The sequence below is a fragment of the Siniperca chuatsi genome, linkage group LG7, assembly GCF_020085105.1.
Source record: "Siniperca chuatsi isolate FFG_IHB_CAS linkage group LG7, ASM2008510v1, whole genome shotgun sequence".
Lineage (NCBI taxonomy): Eukaryota > Metazoa > Chordata > Actinopteri > Centrarchiformes > Sinipercidae > Siniperca > Siniperca chuatsi.
In genome coordinates, this window is record NC_058048.1 from 22,206,513 (window position 1) to 22,232,540 (window position 26,028).

The 26,028-nt window shown below is 40.5% G+C and overlaps 1 protein-coding gene across 7 annotated transcripts in view; it reads right to left on the reverse strand.

The window, feature by feature from the left end:
- pitpnm3 (PITPNM family member 3) overlaps nucleotides 1-26,028 on the reverse strand; it is a 91,833-nt gene that overhangs the window by 4,361 nt on the left and 61,444 nt on the right. For all 7 annotated transcript variants that reach the window (XM_044201815.1, XM_044201818.1, XM_044201819.1 and 4 more), the window contains 14 exons: nucleotides 22,582-22,771; nucleotides 20,604-20,726; nucleotides 19,098-19,285; nucleotides 15,709-15,866; nucleotides 15,258-15,428; nucleotides 7,168-7,365; nucleotides 6,867-7,015; nucleotides 5,226-5,342; nucleotides 1,994-2,110; nucleotides 1,746-1,894; nucleotides 1,382-1,531; nucleotides 978-1,161; nucleotides 654-782; nucleotides 74-480 (listed from right to left, as the gene is read on the reverse strand). In XM_044201815.1, the coding sequence (XP_044057750.1) occupies nucleotides 151-480; nucleotides 654-782; nucleotides 978-1,161; nucleotides 1,382-1,531; nucleotides 1,746-1,894; nucleotides 1,994-2,110; nucleotides 5,226-5,342; nucleotides 6,867-7,015; nucleotides 7,168-7,365; nucleotides 15,258-15,428; nucleotides 15,709-15,866; nucleotides 19,098-19,285; nucleotides 20,604-20,726; nucleotides 22,582-22,771 (2,353 nt within the window). In that variant the 3' untranslated portion in view covers nucleotides 74-150. The remainder of the gene's footprint in view (nucleotides 1-73; nucleotides 481-653; nucleotides 783-977; nucleotides 1,162-1,381; nucleotides 1,532-1,745; nucleotides 1,895-1,993; nucleotides 2,111-5,225; nucleotides 5,343-6,866; nucleotides 7,016-7,167; nucleotides 7,366-15,257; nucleotides 15,429-15,708; nucleotides 15,867-19,097; nucleotides 19,286-20,603; nucleotides 20,727-22,581; nucleotides 22,772-26,028) is intronic.

The following is a 26,028-nucleotide window of genomic DNA, read 5'->3' on the forward strand; positions in this document are numbered from 1 at the left end:
ACAAAGGTATTATTACCAACAAGTTGTTATTAATTATCCTTTAAATCTTCATATTTAAACAATAAGGTCTCACCTTGGCCCTGGACACTAAGCCCTCTTTGTTCTCATCCTCTTCTATCCACCTGCAATCCTTCCATCTCTTTTTTGACGTCAGGGAGTGGTGTCTCCACGATGCATGGAGGCCCGTCCCCATGTGCCTTGTCCGCCTCCTCCTCCACCTCCTCCTCCCCCGTGGTCCTTATCTGACTCTGGCTGGCTCTGGGCTCGCTCAGGCTTGGGGTTGGGTGTGCACGGCGGGTCGGGCTGTTGCACTGACATGGTCCTGCGCAGGTGGGTGCGCTTACACAGGAAGTCAGGCTTTGCTGAGAGACCAAATGAGCCTTTCCTTAGGACCATACGAACCGAAGGGGATTTCTTGGGTCTGGCTCTGTGCCCAAACTGAAGGGTGGAGAGGTGCGCTGCATAGCCCTCGCTCAGGAACTACATATACCACACAGAGAAAGGGTTAGAAAATCAGAAAGAGTAGTAAGAAGATTAGAGTAAATGAGAAAAACCAAGAAGAAAATCAAAACCTTTCAACTGAAATAGGCAGACAGACATACCATGAAATGCTACTAAAGAAAGAGATAAAAGACAGATGAAAATTGAATTACCTGGCACTGATTTTGGTACTTCTTCGAAGGTCTGCCAACAATATAAATCTGTGAGGGGCTGAGGCCGAGCATGTTGTAAACAGAGATGTCCTTCATGGAGCCATAAGCAGAGTTGATCTTAATGTGACACTGGTGAGAGAAGAAATAATTAGTTGGAGATGTGTGTGGCATTTCGATGCAGCACAACCCAAGGCTACAACACTGTGAGCTTGCAAAAGTGTGAGTGATGCGGAGGAGAGAAATCGAGAGATCACAAACACAAAATGTTTCATATGGTTTATAAGAAAGATTAACTGCCCAGTTAATGTCAGAATGATGGCGTACCTCCTGTATGAGGTTCCTGAGGAAGATGGTCTTTTGTCGCAGAGGATCATGAACCAGGCCTTCAGAAAAGAAGATCATCCCGTGGGGAAAGTTGTGCTGCGAGAGCCAGGATACCACACGCTGCTTCTGCATATCCGGGCGGCCTGTGATGTAAATAATCAGATATCCCAGGTCCTGCCAATGCCTGCATGCAAATACATAATATCAAACACACTTCAAAGTTATTCATTTTGATCAGTAGTGGTATTATCACGGAGAGGACTTGCTTAAATGCTTAAAATGTACGGTGTGCACACAAGGATACACATTCACTTCTGAATGTACATCCTTCTGAACCTTTTTGTTAATCTTTCAAGAGGTGAATTTCATTCACATACACACATTCAGAGGCTGTGTTGCATTACCTGACGACATCGACAGCTCCGGGGCGGACCTTGGGGTCACTGCCCATGATTGACACACTGGCAGCAAAAGAGCCATCGATGCTGAAGACCACACACTCCATGCCCCGTGGCAACACAGTCAGGTAGGCCTCTGCACTTGTTTGATCCCCCCTTGAGATAGAAACAGAGAGAGATTGCATGAGAAACTGCAACACGTGGTTGTTATTCCCTTCAAGGCCCTTTATACTCACTAGCTAGAAGCACACACACAAAATAGAGCATGAATATAGGACTTCATTTAATAATGCTCTCCTTTTTCTATATATTGCTACGTCTTTTTTGATAAAACAGCACTCTGTAAAGGGCATGCTACACGGATGCTTACTTGACGACCATTTTTATCGGATAGACTCCCAGACTGAGCTTCTTGCTCTTGGGTATAGTATATGTGACTCTGCCGCTGCTGTTGGTCACCTCCGTGTCAAAGTGCACCCAGCGGCCAGACTGAGGTTGTGTCATTAGCAGGACATCCACCTAAGAGGGACAGGGTCAAGTTCAACAGGCAGAGATTAATGTAAGTCTTTGATACACAAAGGGATATGTGTGGTAATCAATCATGTTGCTGCTTTTCACCTTTTCTCCAGTCAGTGTGACCATGTCCAAGGGGCCGTACATGAAGCGGCCAACCAGAGTTTGAGGTCCATCTTCGGTGGCAATGACATCATTAACCCTGTGGTTGGCAGTGACGTTCTACAGTAGATAAACAGAAGGAGCATAAAACACAGTTTGGTAAGGACAATTAAGTCAAGTTTTATTGCAGCTTATGTGATGTTCTGGAACAAATCTTAGCATTTACTGATGAAGACCGTGAGATGAGGTAGAAAGCTCTGAAGAAGCTACTACGTGGACTTTTAATTTAGAAATTTTTTTACACATTAAGAGCCCAAGTTCAAGAATGAACTTCAGTGCTCAAACCTGAGAAAGCTTTACCCAGACTGCTCACAAAGCCAGAGATACACAACATGTCATGAACGTGAACACATATTTAAAGCTGCCACAGTTAGATATTTTAATATTAAAAATTAATCAAATGTCTTTGTGTAATGTGCAAGGGGTCACTTGTAGTGATAAACCCATAGAGAATTATCACCCGACTCTGCAGTTCCTCTCAGCCTTAGGGAGCTTTTTAGTGTCTCTCAGCTCATTGTTTTGGTTTTACAGCCCACAACTTGTACTGTTTTGGTTCCCTCTCAACGCTCTCATTAGCGTTGTTTCCAGACACAGCAGGCAGCTTATTTAGTGAACAAACTCTAAAACCTACCCTATGCTACCTGCCTAGCAGCAAACCCCAGACAGACAAAGTTAGTAACTACCTTGTGAACCTAGAGGAGCAGCTCAATAGTCAGATATTTACCTCATTAGTTGGTGGAGCGTAAAACTGAGCTAAAAGGTGAGTAAATATTGGACTTACAGAAGCCAGGTGGCCAGAAACACGACTCCAAATGAATGCTATGTTGTTCCATATCTGTTTGATGTGTATATGGGCAACTGTTTGCTAACAGTTAAGTTAACCACATCAACTTAAAGGTGATAATATGTGAATGTTGTGTGTACAGCTTGTTTCTGCTGCTCCAAAGAGGCCAAACATTCAGTTAATAAAGGGTTTAAAGAACCATTCAAAATTCACATAGAACTTAATGTAACAGAGGAAGAGGCTGTGGAAGCGACAGGAGTTAAAATACTAAAAGTATTTTATATGGACCGCCTAAAATGACTAGACAGTAGGTAGAACATGTGAGTATGAAATTACTTCTGTTCCTGCCTACTACTGTGAGGTTCCATTAAAATCACCACTGGTGTTTGTTTTTGCATGGCCTGTCTTTACAAGCCCTTAAGACATACAAGTTATCCCTGCTTTGATGTGTTTTCATATTTTTACATTTTCATATTCCAATGCCCAGCCAAATGCCTCTGAAGTATGCACTGTGGGACCTTCCAGAACTCTCTATTAGGCTTCCTTGTCTAGTTCTTTTCTCCATATTGCACCATTCAGTGAGTATCTCCAAGTGAGCCAGCAGAGAAACACTAATCCCTAAATCTCTTCTTGCTGAGATGGTTGCATTTTAATAGCATATTATCAGCACACTAATGTATAACTCTCAGACTCTGTTGTGGGCCACCATGACAGTATTTTTTTTTTTTCCTACCGAGTGCTCTGCCATTTCTGTAACCTTTATTTTATCCTAAAAAATTTGGTCTCACACATGCTCTTTTACCTTACACCTTGCTTTTCTCCCAAATAGTTAGACACCTTGAAATGTGGGTTTTGCCCTGTAAGATAGTATTATAAAAGACAACATTTCCTCCACAAGCTTGTGCAGGATTTATGAAGAGCTGATAAAAATGTTCATTTTTTAAAATATAAAATAAATAAAGAGTCACAGCTTATATAAACATACAGAAGTACAACTTCATATGCAAACAAAAGCAACAGTAACAAATGGGATTTGTTAATTCCATCTTTGTTTATTGCAGTGATTTCATCAGAAGTGAGAGGCTGTGATGACATTTTGTTTACTTGAAAATGAACTGTTGTTTATTGACAGCACTCACCAAAAGATAATGGAGCATCTGCACATAACAAATATTGCTGTGCTAATGTGATCAACCATGTTGAGGTTGTATTTTACTATTGATGATAATTGGCTAATGATAATTTATTTAAAAGATGTGACATCTGCACTAGCTTTGACAACAATTAACTGTTTGCCAGCACAGGGTCTTACTTACTGATCCAGTGATGGCAAGAATGCTGAGTAAGCAAACCATATGTGCACACCTGCGCACGGACATACACAAACATACAGTACATAAAAAATCACAGCTTGACTTGAGGAGAAATCTAGTTAGATTTCCCCAACACAGTTCACAAGGTACTCTCTGTGTGGTCATATGTGAAAACAGGAAAGCAACATGCGCCTCAGTATCACTATCCACTTACAGACAAAGTGTGGAATAGATGAGTTGGAGAGTCAGACCCCCGCCAGCAAAAGAGGAGCATGTACAAGAAACAAAAGCCACACAAGTGGGGCTCTCTCCAGCTTTGACAAAGAACTCTTACCAAGCAGAGGAAGATCAGAAATAGATACCAAGTCTCTCTGAACAGCAACACTCTGCAGCAGATGAGCCCAATCTGTGCCTAGATTCAATCAGCACGGAGCGGCAAATCTCCACATTCTGAATCATATTCAGGACAGGGCAACTTTTTCAGAAACACATCACTTGGCCTGAGGCCTGAAGGTGAGGCATGAATGAGAAGACACTGAAAAAAGAATACCTTAAAAGACTCAAATATAGATGTTTCCATGGTACTCTGCTTGCACAGTTCTAATTATATACTCAAGAAAATCAAGCAGTCACTAAATTCTTGTCAGTGGTTCAAGGTGAAAGTGTAAAGAGTATTTTAAGAAATTCAGGCCACAGACCATTCACACATGCCGCAGCGCTAAAGCACTTCAACCTCAGCAGTTAGTGATAAATGTATTTTTAGTTTGAATAAATGCAAGGCCATTGCAGCAGAAGAACAATTTATGCTGTGTGTGTGTGTGTGTTTGTGTGGGTGGCTGTATTTCTGAGAATGAGCGGCACCTTAGAGACAATATTACAGGTTGTGTAATATATTGTGTCCAAGCCAAAGTGCTTTGTTAAAATATTCATGAATTTGTTAAATAAAAAAGCTTGAATATGAGCTTCTAAAAGTTAATTGCATAGCGAATAATTCACATTTCTGTCAGCGATTTTGCCAGCGGAGCAAAATGGGACAAAAGTATATTTATATAAAATAAACCACAGAATAATTTGTTACCCTTAGTTTGACATGTGTCCTCCTTCTGAGCCATTTTTCTCGTGGGCTGGAGGGAGAGAATGGAGCTGAGTCCAAATGGTCCGCTTCCTGGGTCTTCACGCAGTCACATCGCATGAGCTGTCAATAAACACATGCATATATAAGAGCAGGCATTTCCACACACAAGCCTTTGAAATCAAATACGATATATGATCTTCAGGTTTATTAGCTTCCTAATGACATTGATAGCACTTCTTCTTTCCTATGTGCTCTCCTTATTCCCCTCACGTTTTCTCACAGAGAAGACAGAAGAGAGGCAGGGTAAAAAAAAATCTCTTTTTTCTTCTCTGGGAGCTCTGCTTTCTAATGATCAGGTTCAAAGCCTGCCGGTGTTTCCAGTGGCTTTTAATAGTACATCACGCGATACACTTGTTTTATTTATTTATTTATTTTTTGCCCTGCTCTTTGTTCGTTTCTGAGGATGCAGTGAACATTCTTGTCAGACGCACAAATACACCCTACATGTGAATGTAATCACTGTCAAAGATGTGATATATTCATGGGCAGCTCAGTGGGTAGATGGTGGTAGTAACGCTGCCAGGGCTCAAGGTTTAATTCCCATCTAGTACTAGAAATATATGCAATGGTGGCACTATAAGACTCTTCTGATCAACAATTGGGTCTTTATGACTGAAAATTTGATTATAGAGATATGGAAATGACTGGAGACTCACTTTAGCTGAGAACACATTTGTAGACCTTTAAAATCCTAACCAACCATTAAAAGAGTTGGGCCTTATAAATGGGCCTTATATCATGTAGTGTGATCTGAGTTGTAGATCCACATGTCATGACTCAGCACTGGATTGTAGCTCAACATACTGTAAGATGTCTTGAAACGACTTCACACAATATTTCTGGTTACAATGTTTGGGTGAATCTCTATCTACATTCTATATTTCTTATTGCCGGCTCTGTCCACAGTTCATAAAGGAGTGTTGAAGACATAACATATTCAGGGTGTCATCTGTGCAGAAGGAGCCCTTGAACAGCTAAGCAGCATCTCCCATCTATGCTGTGTTGTTTGTGAAGCAAGAAGACATTAAATGGAAACAGCTGTTAGCAGGTAATAGCATTTAGTTGAAATAAATTGCATAAGAGAAGAATATAATGCATCACATTTCACTACCTTAAATTATGAGTAAAAGCTGACAAGTCACTGAGGATGCAGCATCTAAAACATGGCACATGCTACAAGATCAACTTTTTGGGGAACAAGAGGATTGGAATTGGTTTAGACTTTCCGGAAGTCCTAAATTGGTTCAAGTCTTACCTACAAGTAATTATCTATCAGAACAAACTAAAATGGCATGTGGAGTATCCCAATGGTCAATCCTAGGACCCTTTTTATTCAACCGCAACATGCAGCCATTGACTAAATTTGAATTATTTTTGGATTTACACAACAAACTTTTATTCTGTCACTTTTTATGCTATTTTTATATCTTGACGTCTTAAAGCCTGTTGTTTTTGTTTCCATGTCTTATGTAAAGCACTTTGAAGTATGTGCAAATGTGATCACTAAAAAGTCTGTCTTCTTAGGCAATACTCTGTGAAACTTGCTGGGGAAAACACAATAGGCTGTCAATAAGGCTTGCCCACCTGCCGGAGAACAAAAGCTGCTACGTCAGTGGACTCCCAGTAGGAGGCGTGAAAAAGGTGAGGCAGAGCCACTGTTGGGAAGGCAGTCAGCACATCAGGGCAGTACAAAGCATAATCCAGCCTCTTGGAGCCCCACCAGCTACTGGAAACTGAAACACACATACATATGCAAGCATAGCCATGTGGAAAACTGAGATAATCTTAAAAGCTGTGAAATCTCATGAACCTGAATTCATCTACAGGAGATAAGTGAATAAATGAGACAGTAGCTTCCCTGTCGCTCTCCTTCCCTCCCACTCACTGTTAGCGATGGTGTTTCCCAGCTGGCCCATGGAGCAAATCGACGTTTCACTTTCTACACTGGTCACGCTGGCTCTACGACCTCCCTCTTCTCCTCCACCTCCTTCAGTCTTGGTCTCAGAGGATGGCTGTAAAGCTGGACCTCCAGGAGTTTGATCATCTTCCAGAAACACGTTTGTATGGCCTTGGATACTCTCCGCTAGGGATGGTGAGAAGAGGAAAGAAAGACAAGGAAATAGACAAGGACAAACAGAGAGGGAAGAGGAAAGGAAATGCTTTGATTACACAATTGACTGGCCTCAATCTTTCAATCAGTACTGTTATTTTGCCTATTAAGATAGCTTATTTCTGTGTATCGACTTGCTTTGTGTTTTATCAGGGAAAAGTAAAGACAAGCACTAAGTAGGAGTACAATGACAGAGACTGCTTCTACTGTTCATGGGGTTCAATACATTTGTATTGGCTTTGAGAGTCCCAAAAAGCATCTTGCTCTTGGCTCCTGCTAACAAGTAGGATCATTTTATCAGGTTGGGTTCTCTCCCACCAGCACATCTCTACGCAGCTCTTTCCTATTTGTTCAGCGATAATACTGTATAATAGGAAAAGGAGAATTTTCCTTGGAGACCCGGTTTCACCAGACATCATGGATCTACTTGTCATTCCTGAAGACACAGAGCCTTGAGGAAGCATATTTCATCAAAAATTTAATCATTAGAGAGGCAAGTGTCTACCAGCTCAGTTCAATATCACATTTATCTTAAACCCCACAATGCATCCTGGGGACAAAAGGAAACTCACACCGAATATAATACAACTTCCACCAAACAGTATTGCCTAACATAGCTGAATGACAGGAAACTGAACAACACAGCCATAACACCCATCTCTTTCTTTGAGAACAATCTCACGCATTCTCCTCCATTCTCTACCTGTATTATGAAACTCAAAATCTTTTTTCAACCAGACTCTGGAGAGTGCTCATTATCCTGTTACCCAGGCCTTGTATATTTCTGTGGATCTATTATGACACAGGATATGGCTTGACTCACATCTGAATGAGCCTCTACTCCACCACTGCGCTACAGATGAAATGTTGACCTCAGTGGCAACCTATAAACCAATCCCTGTTCTGCCAAACAATTGAATGGGATGTAACCTATATATTTGTATGTATGTCACAAATAAGCCAAGACTCAAGGTGCAGATGACCCCACTTCTGTATCATGTCATTTACTCGCACCCATTTGCTGTAATACACATCAGTTCAGTGAGATGTCTTTTGATCTGATGGCGTGGATATAAGGTATAAACCGGGAGCTGGAACAGGGACTCAAGAGAGCTGAGATAAAATGAATGTGCCTGCTTGTCTGCAAATGTTACGCAGAACACATCTTGTCTGGGTTGGTCTTTAATAGGAGAGGATCTTGCATCTCTGGGAACAGTTTCCCCTGACACAATTTTCTGTGTTTACATGACTTCCACTCACACTAAACACAAACATTAGCATTACAGATGTTACCTTCACTTGTGGATGGTGTGTCCTATGTGTGCTATGTGTGCCTGCCTGCATTCAATATTTGTAACTGGGGATCCCAGAACAGTCTTTTTTGCTTCATGAAGCAGCCAGTTATTGGCAGATTAACCCTTTCTCTGCGGCCTGCTGGAATGGTTATAAATAATGTTGCATGTTTGGTCTATGAAGGATCGGCAACCAGAGCAATTCAATTCAATTTATATAGCGCCAATTCATAACAGAAGTTATCTCATTGCACTTTTCCTATAGGTCTAGACTGTACTCTTTATAATATTATTTACAGAGACCCAACAAATCCCACCATGAGCATGCATTTGGCGACAGTGGCAAGAAAAAAACTTCCTTTAAGAGGCAGAAACCTTGGACAGAACCAGACTCAATGGTGCGCGGCGATCCGCCGCTGCCATGTTAGGTTTTGAGAGAGAAAAAGAGAGAGAGAACACTCTTCTCCTCCTATTATCTCCTAAATAATATCTATCTAAATAATAAATAGATTCACTCTTACACTGGCACAGTTTTTTTACTTCCCACATTTAACTGTTCACCTGGGGAAACGCATCAACGCCCATCTAATTATGTGTAATTTCCTGATGCACCTGCTGCTGTGAGTGTATGAGACTTCACAGTATATTGCACATTCTCCTCCCTCCTCTCAGGATAACACGGGCCTGCTTGGGGAGTCCAGAACGGGTCTGAGTTCTAGCAAGAGGCTGATATCTCCGCGCCCAACGAAGGGCATGGCCAGGGCGGGCCGTCGCTCAGCCGTAAGCAGAGCGACTCGTACGATGGAGACACCTCGTCCACGGGCCAGCACAGCTTTTTCTCCAGGTGGGGCAGTACGCATGAACATATCCACACACGGGTGTGACGATATATGACGATATATACTGTGAGACAATATAAGTTTGTCTACCATCAGACATTGTGACTGTTTATACGAAGGTGTCATTGTGGACAATGCTACAGATCAACGAGCAGGACTGATCGATGGCAATATAGGATTTTTTCTGTAATTTGTGGTGAAGTAGATAGATATTTCAGGTATCGACTTTGCAGGATCGGCCAAAAACAGACATTGCTGTTATTTTTTATTCATTAACAATTTCTGAATTGATTTTTTTATATCGCACCGTATATTTAATTATATATTACAACAAATCCCACCATGAGCAAGCATTTGGCAACAGTGGCAAGAAAAAACTTCCTGCCAGAACCAGACTCAATGTTGACTCCGTGTTGGGTTTTTAGAGAGAGAGAGAGAGAGAGAGAGAGAGAGAGAGAGAGAGAGAGAGAGAGAGAGAGAGAGAGAGATTTTGGGGAAGTGGGGAGGCACAATGCAAATACTACCTAGAATACAGAATACAGAAGCAGAATACAGAATAACAGCTGCTCTCTCAGACGTGAGGGAGAATCAGTGATGCTAGATTGGATGGTTTTCCATCTAATGGGTCTGCTTTCAAGGGGCAAAAAATATTTTACTGGTTGGGAAGATATGGCTGGTTTAGGGATTGTTTAGGCTAATTTAAATGAATTAAAATCAGGTTAAAATATGACTTTTTGTATTTGGCATTTAGTATAGAAAATAGGAGTAGGATCTATCAATGTTCTGTGTACATGCATGTGCAATCCTGCAGCATTAATGTGTGTGTGTGTGTGTGTATGTGTGTTTGTGTGTGTGTGTAAAGCCCTTTTCAGACATGGAATATGTAAAATTGCTGGCTTCATCTATCTGTTAAAGTGATGGCATTTTCTCATTCAGACATAGGTGACCTTTACGTTAATGTTCCTTATGCCTTTATTCAGACATGACAGCAGATTCACAGAAAGAGTCGCATGCTTGCGCGATATTTGGCACCTGGTGGGAGCAGAGAGAGAGTTTAACTCACAGCGGTAAGTTGTTTCTGTTCTCTCAGGCTGCATCACTGATGGAGTTCAAAACGTATTTTGCTATTAAAGCCTTAATGATTGTCATGAGCGCGAGAGACGCTCGCCCACTCTTCTCACAGTGAATCCACAGATACATTTTCACACCGATTTCATCATTAGAGTGCAAATTCTGCTGCCTGTTTTATAATACCATACAGTGCACAAGCATTGAATGACAGGACGTTACGTTGGGTTGGATATTCATTGATGCATCCACACAGTTGTCATGAATGAACGTATATATAATTATAGGGAGGAGATTGTAAGCATAACTCTTTGGTGGAAGGCATGCAATTAAATAAAAAAAAGTTATTTGCAGTCATTTGAAATCTGACAGTATTTCTTGATTTTGATTCATTAAGGTGCGATTAGCAGAAAATATTGTGGTTGCAGACTACGAGAGGCTTTTCTTTTATAGACGTCTTGGACAGAGAGAGATGAGTTTATATGTAGTAGTGTATAAGTGCTACTTCTGCATTCTCTTGAGTAGTTATTCCATGCTGAGGTGGTCAAATCCTTACATTTTTACAGGTTTTGGGGTTGTGAAATATCTGGGCTGATTTTTACAAGATGGGGCAGTTTTTCAGAAATTACTGGATTGGAAACTGAAAGTGAAAGATCCACAAAAGATTAAATGCCACTCTTTCTGGCCGCCTGTTTGGGCCATTATGATGAAAACTGAATGTCACACAAAATCCAATACATATTCTCTAATCAAAAACGCATCTATAACTGAAGACAGAGTCATTGTATATACTTGTGCACTGTTTGCAGTGATTTCAGCAATCATACCTTCTCTGAGGTTTCTAAGAAATCGAAGAGAATGCATTCTCACATACATGTCCCTACACAAACACACACACTACAATCTGTTATCATTAATGAGCCCTGCCCCACACCTCTCAGAGGAGCCTTATTCTCCTTCAGTCTCTGGAACATTAGCATGGCTCTGTCTTTCTTTCACAGCACAATAAGCAGAGAGAGGCAGAGAGGGAGGGAGCGATTACTGTGACAGACAGAGAGAGAAGAGAGAAAGGGCCACTGACTCTGACGCATTTTCTGAAACACACACACAAACACACATATCATTTCAAAAGATGTGTGCTGGGGAAGAAGCAGAGTGAGAGGAGCATCAAAAAACTGCAAGGGCTAGGAGGAAAGATGGGGCTACACATGGTGTTCGTGAGTGTGTTCGTGAATCAGAATTACAGTACAGTACATGCACCAGTCCAATTAAATGACCAGTATGGAAACAGAAAGATTATGATTTAAGCAGGAGGCAGGGGAGAGTGAAACAGCTGATGACAGTGGTAAAAGGAAGGACAAGCAGAGAATTCATACGGCGAGGGAGGATGATTGCACTGTGGCCTTGAAACGTCTTTGTAACAAAAAGAGACTTTTAACTCAGCACCCTTCCCTCCAGTCCTCGCCACGCTCCCAGCCTCCACACACACACTAGCATCCTATTAGGCGAGCAAAAAATACACCACCGTCTTTACTTTAAAGCGCAATTAGCCATGTGATCAATACTGATAAAACATACTATAATTTCATGTGTATTTTCTGTCTTGGATGATCATATTTCCCATTGGAGCTTTGCTGGAAATCAATAGAAAGAGGGCTCATTCTCTCTATATTAGCAGCATGCATCATAATAAAAGATCCACTGTTGACGGGTGTTGATGTCAAAGTCATACCCATAGGAGACTGATTTGATTGGCTCGCCATGCCTTCATAACAACTAATCACCATATTACAGAGCAGGAAATGGGTTATGTATGCCGCTGTTTCTTCTGTGTGTCTGTGTGAGCGAGTGTGTTTGTATGTCTGCGTCCGCCTGTGTGCACCTGTCTATGGTTTTTAATTTAACACATAATCTGACAGCATCCAAGCCCGCTCATTGGAGCGGGGATGCAGACCCATAATTAAAACCCGGTATAGCTGCAAGCCTACGATGTGTGTCTGCTTTTACACTCCATCACCTTTATCAGCACTACTAGCATCCCGCTTTGTGACTGGCTAAACATGATTAAATTAATAAATCACAGCTTGGGCATCCAGTTTACACAGGTAAAAACACTGTTTCTCTCATATGTGTCACATGTGAGTGAAACACACAGATTACTCATGGATTCCCTGTTTAAAAATGAAGCAAATAAGCAGATGGAAGCTGATTTATCCAACACGTGACGAACGGTACAATGATGGTTAGTAGATAGCCAAAAAAGCTCTTTTCAGGCATGTAATACATAACATTACTGGCTTCATCTATCTGTAAAAGTAATGGCTTTTTGGCATTCAAGCATAGGATTCCATTATACATTTACATTAAGTAAATGTTCCGTAACAGCTTTATTCAAACATGACAAGACCTTTGCAGAAAAAGCGACATGCTCGCTCGGTATATCTCCCACAGGAGGGAGTGATTTTGCAGTCGAAGCCTTAACTAATGACTACAGTGAACATGAGGGGTGCTCGCCTCACTTCTTACCGTGAATCCCCTAATAAATTTTCTCATCAATTTCATCATTAGATAGACAATTCTGCAGCTGATTTTATAATGTGCGACAGTGCCCAAACATCCAGTGCAGTAGAATGGCAAGACATTTAGCTGGGACTCACATTTTAATTCCTATTTGCTGACATGCTGCAGCGTTTTATTGTAGAAAATTTAGGGAGTGGTTGTAGTGGATCTACAACTTTACATCGCCACATTCACAGTGTTTGCTGTTTTTTTTAATTATTTTATTTTACAGATTTTTATTTACTTTGTGCATAAGAGATGGTAATTAAGTAATACATTTTTTACAGTGATTTTAAGAAGGCTGAACAATTCATTCATTAAATCTCGCTTTGTGCTGCTGTGGCCTTTATGTTAGCATAACATATGCTACAAAAATGTGTGATGTGACAAAAATGTTACTAGGTTACTAATGTTACCAGTTGTATGATAATTATCGTATTTGTACGATAATTTTGCTCTTTGTAAGAGGTGTGACCAATAATTCTCAAAAACCCTAAATGTACAACACTTCTGTTTAATTTTTTACAGATTAGTAAAATGTTATGGAGCTAATTTGGAACCAGCCTGATTTATTTTGTAGATTGACTATTTCAGTTATGTATAAAGGAAAACTGATCCTTGATCTGCCATAAATGATCCAATCAGATCTCTGAGATCTTGTCAGAGGAGCCATTATCACCACTCTCAACCACTTACAAACTCTCACTGTATTTTGCAAAGTTTGCTTTAAGTGTCAACCTGTTACGTTTGGTACAGTATGGTTGCCCTCAAGTTTTGTTTGGTATGGTTTATGAAATATGATAATTCTGAAGTCTTTGTACAGATATTTGGTTTTAGGGACCTGACAAAACCGATAGGTCCGACCTAGACTGTCATGGTGACTTTGTTTTTTATGTAAAATTGCCACCACACTTACATAACAAGGTGCGTGTCTGAATGGGGTTATTTTTATTTCAGTGTCATGCCAAATATTTTGCCCATCCCACATGGGAATAAAATCACTGTATGTCAAACAGCAAGACTTATATCTACACCTACATAATTTCAGGTTACATATGTATACAAGTTCAAATAAATTGTGCACCAAATAGCAGAATAAAAAACTAAGAAACCACCCTTACTACAAGCCCAATTTGTATCCTGATAAAAGGCTTTTTTCCAACTGGCAAACAAATGTGTCATATGAATAGCCAATACTCTTTGTGCATCATCTATGTTTAAATCATCTGTTTTGGTTCTTATCTTACTAAAGAATATACTATATTGTAGGGTTCCCAGTAAAAAGGATAACTGAAGTAAAATGGAAAATCATTTTCATTTATCATTGAGATGGCACATTTGACAAATCTTCTTTGGGTTATAAATTTTTCTAATGATTGCATTTTGAGTAAAAAGGTTTAGAATTGTTTAAAGCCTTACACCAAACCACAAAGTCTTCTGATCTGGGTTCATGCTCGCAGGCTGTTAGCACAAGTGATCAGTCCTTGTCCTACTTTCTCTCAGTGAGGTAGGTGGAGAGGCAGTAGAACCAGGCGATGCGTCATAACTGCTGTTTAGATGGAGTCTCTATGTCCCAAAAGTGGCCTAAAACATGCTTCAAATAAATCAGTGGCTCATTAAGGACTCAGTCTCTACAGCCAAGCCCTCCAGGGGGATTACAGCAGTACTGTGCCATATCTAGCAGACTAATATCTCACATACTGTGCCTGATCCTCAGAAAGGAGTGGCAGGCTAAAGTTACTGCACCACAAGAAGATGAAGTATAATTACTTCAAACTTCAGGCTATTGGGGCAGGATTTAGCTCTGCCTCTGCAGGGCAAGCTACCACAGATGGAATCGAGGTTTATGTGAGCATCTGTGTCTGTGTACATGTGCGCCTGTGAAAATTCACATTACTTAGTCATAGAATCTCTCTGCTGCTGTAATCTAGTCCCACTACCAGGATTTCTTTCACGCCAGCTTTGAAATGCAAAATCCAAAAGGTTATTAATATGGCATTACAATTACACCAAAAAATAGATTAACCAATGAAATATTCAGGAGGAGCTGCTCTTGCATCTCCCATCGCTGGCAAATTGATTTCCATGGTCAAATCACCTGTCCTACCTATGAGCATTGAGCGTCCATCTCCTAGAGGGTATCGCTGGTAGCGGGGCACAGCAAATGGTGGTAACTTGTGGAAGAGAGGCTGCAGCAGCGGCTCCAGTCTGGAGGCTGAAGGGTCCGAAGGGTAAAACAGGTTGAAAATCTGAGAGCAGGCTGGATGGAGCTGGCTCACTGAGGGTCAGAAAACACAATTGACAAGCAAATCCATTAGGAACAAGATTTTAGTGTAACTGTGTCACATGAGCACAATATTTGACAGAGGAGGATTTAGAAACAGCATAGGTTTATTGTTTTTTGTTACTCTGCCACATAATGACCAGCTCATTTGCATTTTCCCCCTGTTTCTATGAGTGGAAACATATAGTGTGTGTGTGTGTGCACATACTTTTGTAGATGCATGTGTATGAAGAATTTTATTTTCTGATATGTTTTGCATGTGTCTGATTCTTACCCTGGACAGCAGGCAGCACAGTGCGTCTCATGGCCAGGACAAGGCCCAGCGGACAGCCCAGCAGGAAGCAGTCTGACACCTCAAAGTCGAATCGGCCGGGGTTCAACACCAGACTGGTGCTACTGCCGCCACGCACCTCAGCATTCTCTTTCATCAAACTAGAGACAAGACATGGACACAGAATGTTATCTTTGCCCATCACGACTTTCTGTCGCCTACCAGTTAAAATTTGCAGTCCCTCACTCTTTGGATGCTTGCTCCAACAGTCATTCCCTATCCTCAAACTCACTGATGCTAATTGGATTTTCTTTGGCTACATCAGGATAGCCACTGTGAATACAAACATTATCAATTTGGGGTGAAACAATTCCTTTCAACCATAAACATGCGTCAGCACTGATACTTACTGTAACAGTTTTGTTTTTATTTTAAGAGAAAAGCAGGGGAAATTAAAAATTTGTCAGTCAGTAATGTGCATGCTGAAATTGGGAAGGTCAATGTCTCGGTCTTGACACAGTCAAGTCAGTGATGCTTTTGCTTTGTCCTGATTCAATCGTAGGCTGGCTTGTTTTAACATTCTGGGGTCAATGTCGGCACCAGGCCTTTATGACTCAGCCTGAGCAGCTCTTCGCTCAGCCCTCAGAGGCTGCATTACGCTTACAGCTGTTTGAACAGCCAATCCGGTCTCCACAACCCTCTGCTGACTGACGAGACTGCTCTGCTCTCTAGCGAGCCAACATTTCCCCATTAAGTCCTGCATGGGGAGAAAGGATTAGCCAACAGTCTCAAGCCATCTTTAAAAGCCAAATCAATAGTACTTTGATTGCCTTCCGCTTCCATTTTAGTTTTTGTCTTCTCTCTCGTAATGTGTCCACTCCTTCACTTCTTCCTACCATGCCGTTAAGAAAACTGTCTGTCTGTCTGTCTGCCAAAATTTATTACTGCTGCAAAATATCCTCATAGTTAGTTACTTCCTCCAAACTCCACTCCAGTACTTGTAGTATCTGTGTGGCTGAAGAGACAGTGAACCATAGAGGCATTTCTTATTGCATGAACAGTACATGCAGAGAAGGGTTGAGCATGATTACAGTAAAAGCCTGGACGACAACATGTTCTGTTCTTCTGTAAATACACATGTGCTAAATTTATTTCAACAAAAAAACGTGCTTTGAGCAAGTGTACTTGCCTGGATGGGCTGAATTTCTCTTTTTGCAGCTATAGAACTCGTCATTTAACTGCACATTGTTACCAATATGTTAAATAAATATGACAAATATTACATTGACTAACTGTTATTGAGTGAATGGCTGACATTACTTTATGGGGGTTAATAAATAAGCAATGAACTGCGCTAAGCCTTTCAGTAGCTCTAACTGCACATAATCTTTTTTATGAGCACTTTAAACTAAATAGATGTCTAAATAATGTCAATTCTGTCCATTTAGGTGTTTGTTGTTTTTTTCCAACTTAAGAAATTGTACTACCATCTGTTTAAACATCAGTGAAATTAGCCAAAACACACATCCCTAACAAAGATAGACTGGGGGAAAATGCCCCACTGCTTTCTGCACTGAGTGCACTCTCATAATAGCAGTGCTATCTCACAGGCAATTCCGAGTCAGGGCCAAAGCACAGCAAGGTGCACGTTGAAACATCTGAAATGGAGTGAACCAGCAGTAGGCCATTCGGATAGGAGGAATAAAGTCTGGGAAATGGAGCTTTAATACGCCCTCCTGGCTACTGGGAATATCCACTGGGAGGTGTAGGGGGAAAAGAGTACATCCAGGAGCAGAGGTTACCCTCCACACAGCGAGGCTCGGGTTTAATCATGAGTGTAACAAGAAGTGAAAGGTGAGAGGTGCACCGCCATGAACACAATGTGGCATAACTGAATTGATGGGATCTTCTTTTCAGTGACTGTGTCACTGTGATGGTGTAAGCCTAGTGGAGCATGTGATTTGGAATGGGAACACTGGTTGCTTGAAGTGAGTCGACATGGCAGTCGTACCCCCTCCAGCCACCCCAACCCAGCTGAATTCACCCACAGCGTTTGGTCTCCCAAACAAACTGGCTGGCACAGGCACAAACAAGCTATTTATAGTCCAGTAGAGGCAGGTAGGCAGGCGGGGCAGTCAAGCTGCAAATATTGATAAAGAGCAGGGGCGAGACAGGGTGACACATTTCAGGAAAAGCTGGATGAGGGCCAGCGTGCAACATCTGGGTCATATGAACCCCTAAAACACTCATCAGTGATTGACAAATGCTGTTTGACAGAAATGGATGACAGAATTTCGAATACTACTCTATACGTCTGATGTCTGATGTGCTTTTTTGCTAAGTTGTGGGTGTTTGTGTGAACTACATTTTGTTATATATAAAAATGACTAATTATTAAATTATCTAAATGTTGCTTTTATATTTCTAGATTAACCACAAGATTTTGTGGACACTAAATCTCCATTTGACTGACCAATAGTAGCAGACTGTTGCTGTACTTGGTGGACTACATATTTGTTTGATTGCAAATGTGCACAATTCGTTTAGAAATCTCCTTCCTGCACCAACTATTGTTGTGAGGAAGAAGCAGTCTGACTGAGATTACAGGCTTTTCCCTTTTTGAGTGTTTGGGGGGGGTATCTGCATGAATGTGTGTTTAAATGTATGGGTATGTGCACGAAACAATGAAAAATAAAACCGGTTTTGCACTGAAGCATGCAAGGTCACTTTATTCTTTAAGGAGAATAAATAAAAACAACTCATGCTTTTTGTCTTTAAATGCCTTTAGAAATCCTTTTGATTTTGATTTTCTTTGCACTGACAGAGATCTGATCTGAGGTTACTGAAGCCTTTTCTTACTTAGAATATAGTGGGTGTGCATGATTGTATACTGTGTGTGTGCTGGTGTAAATGAGTGTATATGTGTTTTTGTTCTTCTATTTCTAGTATATATCGAATAGAATAAAAGTGTTCCAAGTATTAGATGTTACTTCAGGGCCAGGACCTATTTGATTTTCTAAAAAAATCAATTTAGGGAATTGTTAATTTATTTTAAAAAAAGAGAGGAATGTCTTGTTTTTGGCTAATATATAATTGAATTATATATTTATAATATATTACTTAATATATGGTGCGATATAAAAAAAAAATCAATTCAGCTGATCCTGTAAAGTCGATACCTGAAATATCTATCTACTTCACCACAAATTACAGAAAAAATCCTATATTGCCATCGATCAGTCCTGCTCGTTGATCTGTAGCATTGTCCACAATGACACCTTGGTATAAACAGTCACAATGTCTAATGGTAGACAAACTTATATTGTCTCACAGTATATATCGTCATACATCGTCACACCCGTGTGTGGATATGTTCATGCGTACTGCCCCACCTGGAGAAAAAGCTGTGCTGGCCCGTGGACGAGGTGTCTCCATCGTACGAGTCGCTCTGCTTACGGCTGAGCGGCGGCCCGCCCTGGCCATGCCCTTCGTTGGGCGCGGAGATATCGATGTTGCTCTTACTCAGCCTCTTGCTAGAACTCAGACCCGGGCTGGACTCCCCAAGCAGACCCGAGTTATCCTGAGAGGAGGGAGGAGAATGTGCAACATACTGTGAAGTCTCATACACTCACAGCAGCAGGTGCACCAGGAAATTACACATAATTAGATGGGCGTTGATGCGTTTCCCCAGGTGAACAGTTAAATGTGGGAAGTAAAAAAACTGTGCCAGTGTAAGAGTGAATCTATTTATTATTTAGATAGATATTATTTAGATTTAGATTAGAATGACAAATAGGAGGAGAAGAGTGTTCTCTCTCTCTCTCTCTCTCTCTCTCTCTCTCTCTCTCTCTCTCTTTTTCTCTCTCAAAACCTAACACGGCAGCAGCGGATCGCCGCCCACCATTGAGTCTGGTTCTGTCCAAGGTTTCTGCCTCTTAAAGGAAGTTTTTTCTTGCCACTGTCGCCAAATGCTTGCTCATGGTGGGATTTGTTAGGTCTCTGTAAATAATATTATAAAGAGTACAGTCTAGACCTGCTCTATAGGAAAAGTGCAATGAGATAACTTCTGTTTGGATATGGCACTATATAAATATAGTTGAATTGAAATTGAATTGAATTGAAGAGAGGGAGGGAGCGACAGACAGTGGGGATCATGCAGCGCTTAGCAGAGAGAGGAGGACATCAAATGACAAGCTGCTTCGGGAGGGCAGTTCAGCATAAATATTAGGATGAACATGTTACACACACCACAGGAAATCCTTAAAATGGTGCTCAGAAAAATTCAGATCCCCATCAAATCACAGACTGAAAATAAATGGTGATTCACACACACAAAATGACGCTCCACTGTGACTTTTAGAAAAACATACTGCCAAGGACATCCATCTGGTGTACAGTGACATTTCTAAAAAGCTGTGCCTTGATTGATTGATTGATTGATTGATTGATTGATTGATTGAACTTCTTTATCGATCATAAATATAAAAGTGAACCCTCTAGCCAGGAATGCCCCAGATACACAAATCATCAAAAGGATAAAAACACAATAAAGACCAAATACTTATTTTCATTGTGGTTGATAGAGGTGCTGAAAAAGTGACAGGAAAAAGACATAGCAGAGGCGAATTTTTCATATGAGAGTCTCTGTTTGTTTACTAGAGAGGACAGGGAGTCGTACCAAGGACATTGCCACTGGTGTTCATGTGCACACTTGTAATAAATAATTCCCCTGATGAAGACAAGGTATGTAATCTTGATCATTTGCAGCGACCTCTTAATCATGTATCACCAGTAAAATTTTCCTTTACCAGCTGTTCAGAGTGTCCCAAACCCCATACAGGTCTGTGTATCATAATCATCAACATTATCATGTTATCACTGTAACAGTGGGCTCCTACCTTCAGGCTCTCAGTGCTGTTGTTCCTGCTGCTATTGTTGGGGCTGCCAGGCCTCTGGTGGTTGCTGAAGCACAAAGCGTCAAAGCAGAGTACACCTCCCACACAGTCGCCCATCAGGCATACCTGCTCGGAAAATATATGATTTAGATGTCCTTCATATAGGGTGCACTCAGTTAGCCTTAAGAGGGGGACAATTGGAGAGATGTATGAATGGAATTAAAAAATGAGAAAACCACATATTTCAGTGGGACAGGAAGGCACTCACTGTGTCCCAATTCCATACTATATACAAATAGGATACAGTATGAACTATATACTAACTGTCATAGTATACTGTTTTTGAAAGTTAGTATACAAGGAATCAATGTATTTTTCCATTTTGTACAGGTAATGATGCAATATGTGTGCAAATGGACATCAACCAATCTATGAACCTAGATCACTACTGCTTCATAAAGAGAAAGCAAAATGTGTTTCTAAAAGTTTAACACTTATCTTTTGTTTTCCTATACAGGATCTTTCTGGAGCTGTTTCACCAGCATTCACAATTTATTTTTATACGTTTTTGCAACCTCGAGCAGCTCCTCCATTCCCTATGTGCATTGCATTGTGGGACAATATCGCACATCATCAGCACAATAAGAAATCAAGTGTTTTTATAAAATGCTGCGTTCACAACATATCATTCAGACTGTAATTACGAGCAGCCAAGTGGGAAACCTCGTTCATGCAGACCTCTGAGTTGTAGTTCCGAGTCAGACGGGAATTTCTGACAGCTACTGTACGATAGTTCCCACTTGGTGAAAAGAACTATAGACTATAAAATCCAATACTAACACTAATTCAGACATTTCAGCTAAGTGAAATGGGTATTATAACATTATCATTGGAATAATGTATGAACACTCAAAAGTCAGAATAACGGAAGGTTTTCCTGTTCTTCCCATTCTGCCGACATTGGGTGAATTAGTATGCATGCTTTTTTGAGTATCCTTCATTTTCACACTACACACCGCAAACACAACTCCTGTTTTTCAGTTAAGTGGTGTTCCCTGTGTCGATCCATATGGCTACTACTGCATCACCAGGCAAAAAACAATTAAAAATCTAAAGTGTTGGAACGAAAAGCCCCACAGCTGATTATAAAAAAGGCAATTACACACAGACCAATCTGTAGAGAAAATACTGCAGAGCAATGAGAGGACGCGGATTGAATTTAATCATCTTAACAAGCAAACCAAGTTGTAGAAACAAAGTGGGAAGGGGAGGACTTACAAACATATTAACAGTACAGATCAACCTATCAGAGCCAAACTATCCACAATAACAAGAGCCAGTCAAGAATAACACATACTGGTGTAACTACCATTATTATAATCACCTGTGGGGTCGTTAACTTTTACCTCTTGACTGTATGTAATGCCTTTTGTTGTTGATTGGCTAATAAGGATTGTATTGACCAGTGATTCTCATTCATGTGCAATCAAGGCCTGAGAATCAGAAGCTTTTCATTTCAAACAAGCACTTCAGCAGCTGAACTAAGCAGCTAATATAAAAATAAATAAATAAACCGCAGAAAAACAACAATTATTTGATGGACACTGCCATTACACTTGTTGACCTGACTTTTTAATTACATTTAGAATAGTTAATATAAGAAGATGTGTTTCAGAGCCCTAAGCAAATGCTGTTAAATTCAACTCAATTGTAAAAAGTCTTCTCACAGATCATTACCGCCCTAGAAAATACAGCTTGTTACCAAGAACCTAGTAGTTGTTATGTACAAGAGAGTGAAATGTGTCTGCTTAAACAATAGAGTTTTGGAGCCCTCTGAGGATTCCATATTCCACTCAAAAGCTATCTTTATTTCCTTTGACAATCATTGACTATTAAAGTATGTACAGCCACCCATTTTTCAATGATGAGAGACTAGAGTGAAGGAGTTCTCCTCTCCCCTCCTCTGCTCTGCGAGACAGACCTGACCCGTGAATCCCTGCCCGTCCTCCGACTGCAGGAAGCTGTGGTAGACCTGGTTGGCTCGGGCGATCACTGTCGCCACGGCGTCCTGGTAGCGAGGTGAGACAATAGCGAGGAGGGGGAGAGCAGCCAGGGGCAGGTGATCCACGCTACTGGACACACAGCTCTCGTCATAGCTGTATGGGTTCAGACTGGAAGAGAAAGAAGCAAGGAAGGTGGGATGGAAGGGGAAGAAGGAAGGTATGAAGAACAGATTGTATAATCATTTTATGTCTTAACAAAGGAGTGTTTCCTTACAACTTTGTAAAATGTTAGTCACCAGTTTCTAATGCACAGTAATGTAAAGAAAAATGAAGGTTATGTATATTAATTTAAGTTCATGATGTCTAAAATCAAAGATCCTTCAGGTGTTCCTTTTGTGATATGCTTCCCCTTGGCTTTCCTACATTTATTAATGTCTCATCCAATCTGTTCATGATGCACTCTATCTGATTTGACGTGTGTGTATATGTGTGTTTGAGAGTGTGTATATACACAAGCAAGATAAGGAGAAGAAGGATGTTATCTCAACGAGTAAAACACAAGCAAACCTGCACAGTTAACAGCAAAGATAGCAGAGTCTTTGTGTCTTTACTGCTGTGTAGACATTAATGGATGTGTGTGTTTGCTTGTGTGTGCCACAACGACAGTGCAGACGCGGATCAAGCAAGACAGTTAATGTGACAGTGTGGGGAAACAGTAAAAGATGGCGTTGCCCTGCACTCTTTTCTTGAGCAGCAGGGCCAGCCCTGTCGCCATCCATCAGATGCTCTGATTACAAGAAGAAGCAGCAATGTCACACCAAGGTTAAAATATGTCAGCAACCATAGACACCTCACTACACAGAAGGGCATAACCTCTGTGCATGTATAAAGACAGTTTTCATGTAGCACTGACACAAAAATATATATAATGCAACATTTTGGGACATCAGTGTTGCATCAGTTAATGAGTCTCTTGTGTATTTAGTCCATATGCCTTCCCTCTGTCAGTTGTCAGGTCGTCTGCGTTTGTTCCCCCCAGTCCTGCGGGATTCCTGTGTTACCCTGCTCCTTGGATTCTTATGGATAATTATTATTATTATTATTAATTATTTTGTTGGAATTACTTATTGGTTGGATTTTACTTGGACTTGTCAGCCAACCTTTGTTGTGTTATTTTCCGTTGCAGTAAGTAAATAAAGTCATCTTTTGTTTATTATACCAGTTCCCTGTGTGTCTGCTCTTGGTTCCATTTCTTGAACTGAACTGCAACATATGTGGGACTGAGTCAGAATAAACCATGTTCAGTGTAAAGAAGGAAGATGCCAGTCAGTGCAACAGTGTGACTGTGATTAACAGTTTTGGTGAACAATGTGCATGTATAAAGACAGTTTTCATGTAGCACTGACACAAAAATATATATAATGCAACATTTTGGGAAGTACACAACAAGATCAATAATAATTTCATCTCTGTTCAGTCTATTCAATACAGAAATAGATCTGTGACATGTTTAGCCTGAAAGGGCTGCCCTGTTGGAGGCTTTGCTTCCCAACAACTTCAAAACTGTTCGATATTTTTCTTATAGTCAACAAACTCCCATAAACTGTCACTGGCACTCAGCCCCATACCCTTTCGCTCCTACTGACAAGAAAAGACAGTTTTATGTATATTGCCTCAAATCACAAATTTGCCACAGCGGGCTACACAATCTGTACAACACAACGCCCGCTACGTCTAGACCCTTGAATTTTGATAAGGAAAAAGGACACAAACTGAAGCTGTAAATGTTTACAAACGGTTCACAAATACATATAAGTTGTTTTTTTAAGACTACGACAGCAGGACAATGTATGATGTCATGGTTTTGGGTTTGTGTTAGTCATTTCCTGTTTTATTTTGTAATACTCGCCTTTCCTCATGTGTTTTGTACTTCACTTCCTGTCTTTGTTTAGTTTCCCTCCTGTTTTCTGTGTCACCTGTGTTGCATCAGTTAATGAGTCTCTTGTGTATTTAGTCCATATGCCTTCCCTCTGTCAGTTGTCAGGTCGTCTGCGTTTGTTCCCCCCAGTCCTGCGGGATTCCTGTGTTACCCTGCTCCTTGGATTCTTATGGATAATTATTATTATTATTATTAATTATTTTGTTGGAATTACTTATTGGTTGGATTTTACTTGGACTTCTCAGCCAACCTTTGTTGTGTTATTTTCCATTGCAGTAAGTAAATAAAGTCATCTTTTGTTTATTATACCAGTTCCCTGTGTGTCTGCTCTTGGTTCCATTTCTTGAACTGAACTGCAACATATGTGGGACTGAGTCAGAATAAACCATGTTCAGTGTAAAGAAGGAAGATGCCAGTCAGTGCAACAGTGTGACTGTGATTAACAGTTTTGGTGAACAATGGAGCTCTATGACACAAAGGAATAAGCTATATCAGGCTTTGAATATAGGCAAAATTTGTTAGTATAAATTCATTGTTGTCTTTTGCTTTTTTTTTGTTTAATTTTTTTCCATGGGATTTGTTTACATTACAGAATATCATGAGCTGAATTTAAAAAAACAAAAAAAAAACGTGTTAAATGAGCACTTAGCTCACGCATTGGAGTTAATTAGCTAATGACCAACACCTGGGCCCAGTAGCTGCACGCAGTAAATCCTGTCCTCATTGTTATGTTACTGCCTCTGCACACTTCCCACTTCAAACACTAAACAAACCTCAGGTGATTACTGGAAGCATGCAAGCCAAAAAGATACAGCATGGAAATAAAATTTGTTGGGAGTTTTTAAAGTAAACTAATTTTGTTTGTGGGTGGGGGGTATTTTTTATATTTTTTGTCTGTCCTTCTGTAAGCTCATGCACTATTACTTCTGTCTGTACAATATGTTAAGCGTACACTTGAATTAACCTGCCTCTTAAATGACTTTACATGTACTTTCTACAGTTTTTTTAAAGCAAGTTGCACTATCTTGGAATGACCACTATATTGTGATGACAATTATAAAGTTGAATTGAATCTCAACACATTCTGGACCACTCACTCTACTGAACACAAATTAAATTAATATCAGACTTCAAATCTGACTAAGCAAATGCATTTCCCAAAATGTGGGAGATGTTCTTGTCGTTCTGCTAATTGGACTGGCTTGATAAGTTTACCAAGCAGGCCTATTGGGCCGTTTATGAACTTTGTTTAATTAGAGCCAAACACTGTATTGCCATGGTTACGATACCCCAGAAAATTATTCATTTTATTTATTTTATTTAAATTTTGTGGCATCTTGGCAGGCTGCACTGCCAACTCCTTCAGATACACTGTGCTCAATTTTATCACCACCACCACAGACTGGCCCACTACCGCAGTGACATACAATCAAACGTTGCATTAAATCAAAATGCTTGCGGCGATGGGCTATGAGCAAAACCATAC